This window comes from Copadichromis virginalis, linkage group LG5 (genome assembly GCF_057382275.1).
Source record: "Copadichromis virginalis isolate Kocher_CV1m ecotype Utaka linkage group LG5, C_Virginalis_male_GT1.1, whole genome shotgun sequence".
Classification (NCBI taxonomy): Eukaryota; Metazoa; Chordata; class Actinopteri; order Cichliformes; family Cichlidae; genus Copadichromis; species Copadichromis virginalis.
This window is the reverse complement of record NC_140622.1, coordinates 27,853,889-27,859,516: the sequence shown is the minus strand read 5'-3', so window position 1 is coordinate 27,859,516 and position 5,628 is coordinate 27,853,889. Positions and strand designations below refer to the sequence as shown.

Below are 5,628 nucleotides of genomic sequence, written 5' to 3'. Positions count from 1 at the left end.
CCTGCTCGGTTGGTTTTGTTGACAAACTGGATTAAGTGGGACTAAACCTGAAAAAATTAGCTGGATATTTTATTTAGTTTTCTTCAAGTTAGTTATTCTGTTCCATCCAGTAACATCAAATCACATCTCCGTGACTACAGGACCAGAGGTTTGTGTTATCACTGTTATCTTTAATGTGCTGATTGGTTGGTAATTTAATGTTAATTTTCCCTATGATAAATGGTAAATGGCCTGTATTTGTATAGCGCTTTACTAGTCCCTAAGGACCCCAAAGCGCTTTACACAACCAGTCATCTACCCAATCACACACACATTGATGATGGCAAGCTACATTGTAGCCACAGCCACCCTGGGGCGCACTGACAGAGGCGAGGCTGCCGGACACCGGTGCCACCGGGCCCTCTGACCACCACCAGTAGGCAACGGGTGAAGTGTCTCGCCCAAGGACACAACGACCGAGACTGTCCAAGCCGGGGCTCGAACCGACAACCTTCCGATTACAAGGCGACCTCCCAACTCTTGAGCCACGATCGCCCCATGTTCTCGCTAACATGTGAAACATAGTTAAAAATACTGGAATGATTGATGGAGTCATTCTGGTGCCTGTCACCAGGCATGGGAAACTTAAACCTGCTATTCTAAGTCTTTTATAAATCACAGGAGACGGCCATGTCGCCGATCATGCCACGCTCGGTCGGATTGCAATCATTCATCAGCAAAGACACTTCCACGGGTTAACCACTTAGTGAACCATTTCCACAAAAGCTAGGTATGACAGCATGAAACAAGAGATGTTCTCCTTTTTTAGTATCACTTCACTGTTCTCAAACCCAAATCTTAATCTTCAAAATGCACGTGAAGGATGGAAAACATTCATGATTTTGTTGTATCCTTGTTTTGGGTGGAAGTGGATATTTGAAGAACTTTGTTCTCAGCAGAGTTATTACAGTTTTGTATTTTCTAATTGGCTTTTATTTGAATTCCATCCAAAAAAAATTTAATTCAGTTTGATTTTTGGTTTGTTTTCTGAGTGGATCTGCTTAGTTATATTATTTGAAAATATTTATAGTTTAATTTTTTTTTATGGTTACAGTATTAATTTTGGTCCAAACAAACTCAAAAAACAGTGGGTAAACTGACCCCAGGCCATGAAACAAGGACCACAAACAAAAGTAATGAAAGAGAAAAAAAATTCTGACAAACGTAAACATTTCCACAATGGCATACAGCAGCAAATCCAGGGAATTCAGCAACTAGCCAAAAAAGACAAAACAGCAAAACCCATAAATGTCCATGACAGGAACACTGACAACTGACCTTGTGCTTATTAAACTAGCACAAAACGATGCCTTCAAAGAGGACTTACAAATATTGAGTCATTTGTCAAGGGACAAATTTTGTTGGGGTAAACAATGTACTGTACCAGATGGTAAACTCAGTGAAATATTCAGTCTGTCTGAATGTTTGTTCCTTGATCTCATATATGTCTGCAGATCTACTGATTGCTATAAAACACAGTTTTATAGGTAATTAATGTTATGTCATTTATTTTATTTTTTTAAAAACCCATACACTTACCACCTTGCCTCCATGATTTCAGATGATTTCAGAGGCCTAGAGCCATATTACCTCAAAAAGTTTACCTCTGTCCCCCCACCCCACACTTCAACCAGGAAAATTTGTCCCAAAAGATCTGCATGCTGGGAAAACGTGGCACAGAGTTCAGTATGTCAGAGGAAGTCGGGAGGAGATAGACTAATGAATATCTGTCAAACATCACCCATAGACACTTGTTTCCAGAGTACCAGTGTGTGAGTGTGAAGCAGTGTGATGATCTTTCCATAAACCGCACAGGAAACACATTCATTGCTCTAAATCAAATGTTAAACTCTAAAATGCACTGGATGGATGAAGATCATTTTGTAGGAGATTTCTTTAGAGATTTTCTTTATTTGGGATTCGATATTTAAAGAACAAGATGCAAGAAAACATTTGGCAAGCGTGACATGTTTGTATTACAGAGGCTTGAGCACAAGTAGGATAAAATGTACAACAACAGAATTAACAGATTGTAGCTAAATACTTAAAAAAACCTCATAAAACCTCTTTTGAAAATACCCTCTCTAGACTCTGTTGGATAATTTTAGAACCATTTCCAAACTCAATGTACTGTATCCATAAATTAAACGCTGGATGCCATAGAACTTCCTGCAGCTAAATGGGCAAAAGACAGAATAATCATGACTGGTTCTGATGCGTCCAACACACTCACAGCAACACTTATTAATGGCTACCTATCAATTTCTAAAATAGATTTTATTTGATGTTGCTGTCCAATCTGGGCTCATGCCACTGTATATTTCAAATGTCCTCACATCGTACGAGCAGGTCGTAACCTGAGGTCCTCAGCCGAGGCTCTGCTATCCCACAATCCTGTCTTTGGAACAGTATCTCTTTCAGGCTTTTCCTGTGCCTCCACACCTCCACTTTGAGCATTTGTTGTCTTTCATAATTATTTAAATTATCTTGTCTCAGTGATCATTTTAAATGTAATTTATTTTTTATATTAGCTTTAATTGGCTGATTTTTCATTCTCTTTATTACTCATTTGTATCTCCTTTTACTTTTGTCTCTTGTAACTTTCTTTAGAAAGATGCCTTATAAAGTTATTATCATTTTTTAAAAATTCAACCATTTCCCATTTTTAATAACATTCATATAGCAATATAATCTTTAATGATTAGTCTCATAACTACATTAGCTAATTGATTTAATTGTGTTACTAATGGGAATAATTTAAGTCTTTCTAAAGTAAAAGTCAGACTATTCCCTTTAGCAGTTAATCACTTCTGGCTTTAGCGGGCTTCATGGCCATTGCGGACTTTGCAGATCTTGCTGCAGTCCATATAACCCAACAATGTGCGACAAATGAGGGCTGTGTTCTTCCAACGGTGCTGCCACTGAAATGGGATACAAAAACATCTCCTCACCAAAAGCCAAAGTGGGATGCATGTCAGGACCTGGGGGAGGACACATTATAAATAAATCAAATTGGTAAAAAGATGAGATGCTTGATGTCAGACTGTGTCACATACCACTCAATGCGGACATGCTGGCAGCACCAGCTGATGTGGCATGGACTCTGTAGGGTGATGCTGGGATGTCATCACCTCCATATTTTATAATGATGGTGTACCAGCCGTCACGGTTGGGGACGTATGATACCCGGTATGTACCGTCCCCGTTGTCATGGATGCTGGCCTGCTTATCTTTACCACCCTGGTCCTGAAGAGGAAGGAATGGAAGTTAAAGTGATATCTGTTTTACCGTATGTATATAAGTGTGTCTGATACAGACCACGACGAGCACGCTCAGTTCACCCTGGCCAGCATCTTTAGCGTCAATGTTAAACTCAGCGGGAAATGTGGCAGAGACACTGCTAGTCAGCCCAGGGCCGCTGGCTCGTACTTTGCTGGCATCGTAAGTGGACAGAATCCAAAACCTGAAGAGACCGAAAGATCAGAGACAATCAGCACAGACTCTGATTCTCAGGGCACAACAGTATGAACCACAGCAGCAACCAGATATGAAAATGCCCAGATATTTTAGCTACAACCATCTGACCAGTTTATGCCAACTGGCAAGAGATATTTCTTTACTGGTGTCCGTTTAAATCCAGAATATTATTTAAAATCCATCTCCTCACATACACGGTCCCAAATAATCAGTGTTCATCTTACCTTAAAGACCTGATAGTACCATATCACCCCATTAGAGTACTTTACTCTCACATCGCAGGCTTACTTGTTGTTCCCAGAATAATATAAGTAGAGTTGGAGGCAGACCCTTCAGCTTTCAGGCACCACCTCTGTGGAGCCAGCTCTCAGATTGGACTGGGTAAACAGAAACCCTCTCTACTTTTAAGATTGGGCATAAAACTTTGTTTTTGGCAAAGCTTATGGTTAGGGTGTGATCAGGTGACCCTGAATCCTCCCTTAGTTACGCTCCAATAGGTCTACGTGTTTCTTCTTCACTCACCTTGTGTTTATACCCCGCTCTACATCTAATCATTAGTTATTATTAATCTCTGGCTCTCTCCCACAGCATGTCTTTTGTCCCGTCTTCCTCCCCTTACCCATACCCAGTCACACCAGATGGCTGCCCCTCCCTGAGCCTGGTTCTGCAGGAAGGTTCTTCCTGTTAAGAGGGTTTTACCTTTGCACTGTCGCCTTCATTTGATCGTTGAATAAACAAATCAGAAGCACAACCTCTAAATTAGTTATTCATTATCACACACAAAAAGATTCTGATGCTGAACTTTTTACTGTGTCTAATTTTGAAAGGTGCTGAATAAAAAAAAGAAAGTGAATTTTAACCCACCTCAAAATAAAATGTACAAAGAAGAAAAGACAGGACTATGTACTTCATCCAATACTAAAAAAGGCCCAAAACGTAGATCATCAGATGGCCCACATCAGATTAAACCCAGTGAGAATTAAGTCATCAAAGCAGGTAATAATAGTATCCTAACACTATCAGTCATTTGTATTTTTCTCCTAAATCCCAAACCCAGTAGATTTTTTGTTAGTATTCTCAGGAATATTGACCTTACTGGAGTCCACCACACCCTTTAGTGGGAATTCCTGTAGACAGAAAAATTGGATACCTTTCTGGCTTGTCAGGAGACTGGTGCCTCTCACTGGTCAGATCTTCGGAGACGGAGCGTTCTGGATGACCAGCGTTTGGAGTCCCAGGAGCGTAAAAAACCACCCCCTTCATCTTGTTCCAGATGTTGTAAGTCAGGTTTCCCAGGTGCTTAGCCATATCTATAAGAGCTTCTGAGACCAGCGGTGGATCATCCGTTAAGGAATACTGCTTGACACTTTTCAGTGTAGCGCTGTAGTTCTGCAGGAATGAGACATCTTCAGCTCTCAGCACTTCCTCTGCAGCTCCTATTGTTTGTAAAAGAGATGGCATCTCTCTGCTCAAAGCCGCAGTCTTCTCCTTCATCTTCTGACTCTTCTCTTGCTCTTCCTTCTTCAAAGCGGTGAGCCTGACCTTCTCTTCCTCGTGTAGAAACTGGTGAAACTTCTTAAACTGCTCCTTGATTTGTTTCTCTGTGTGTTGATCTTGGAATTTTATGCGTTGCTGTGTTATATCAAAGTTTTCTTGCACTTTTTGTAAGACCTTCAGTTTGTCCTGTAATGGTTCCAGAGATTTCTGAAGCGCTTTCTTGTGATCCTGCACAGCCTCATCAATGGGTTTGAACTTGTGGTCGACGTGTGCTCTCGAATCACGACAGATGACACAGGCTGGCTCCTGATGGTCCAGACAAAAGAGTTTGAGTTTCTCAAAGTGCAGACTGCACAAAACCTCAGACTCCACTGAAGCACTCTGATCTCTCTCCTGCAAGTAGGCCTCAGCGTGGTTCTTTAGGACCAAGTTACAGGGTGGGTCACTCTGTTCAGATATATTCTTACAGACTGGGCACTGCTGTTCCAGCTTCTGTGCCCACCAGTCCTTCAGACACATCTTGCAGAAGCTGTGGCTGCATGACAGGAAAATGGGATCCCTAAAGATATCATGGCAGACGGGGCAGGAAAGATCCTCCTCGGACTGGAAAGACAT

The 5,628-nt window shown here is 41.2% G+C and overlaps 1 protein-coding gene across 1 annotated transcript; it reads right to left on the bottom strand.

The window, feature by feature from the left end:
* Positions 1 to 2,843: 2,843 nt before the first annotated feature.
* LOC146709954 (E3 ubiquitin-protein ligase TRIM35-like) lies at positions 2,844 to 5,628 on the bottom strand. Its single transcript, XM_085458075.1, has 4 exons — positions 4,667 to 5,628; positions 3,358 to 3,502; positions 3,096 to 3,285; positions 2,844 to 3,020 (listed from the first exon to the last, which is right to left on the bottom strand). The coding sequence occupies exons 1-4, from the start codon at positions 5,626 to 5,628 to the stop codon at positions 2,866 to 2,868; spliced, it is 1,452 nt and encodes a 483-aa protein (XP_085314201.1). The 3' UTR covers positions 2,844 to 2,865.

What these genes read in the sequence shown, in the direction of transcription:
- LOC146709954 (XM_085458075.1), bottom strand. Translation starts at nt 5,628, where the DNA reads ATGTCTTTCCAGTCCGAGGAGGATCTTTCCTGCCCCGTCTGCCATGAT. An exon ending in AACTGAGCGTGCTCGTCGTG is followed by an intron (nt 3,286 to 3,357) that starts GTCTGTATCAGA and finishes CTTCCTCTTCAG; the next exon opens with GACCAGGGTGGTAAAGATAA. An exon ending in CAGCATGTCCGCATTGAGTG is followed by an intron (nt 3,021 to 3,095) that starts GTATGTGACACA and finishes GTCCTCCCCCAG; the next exon opens with GTCCTGACATGCATCCCACT.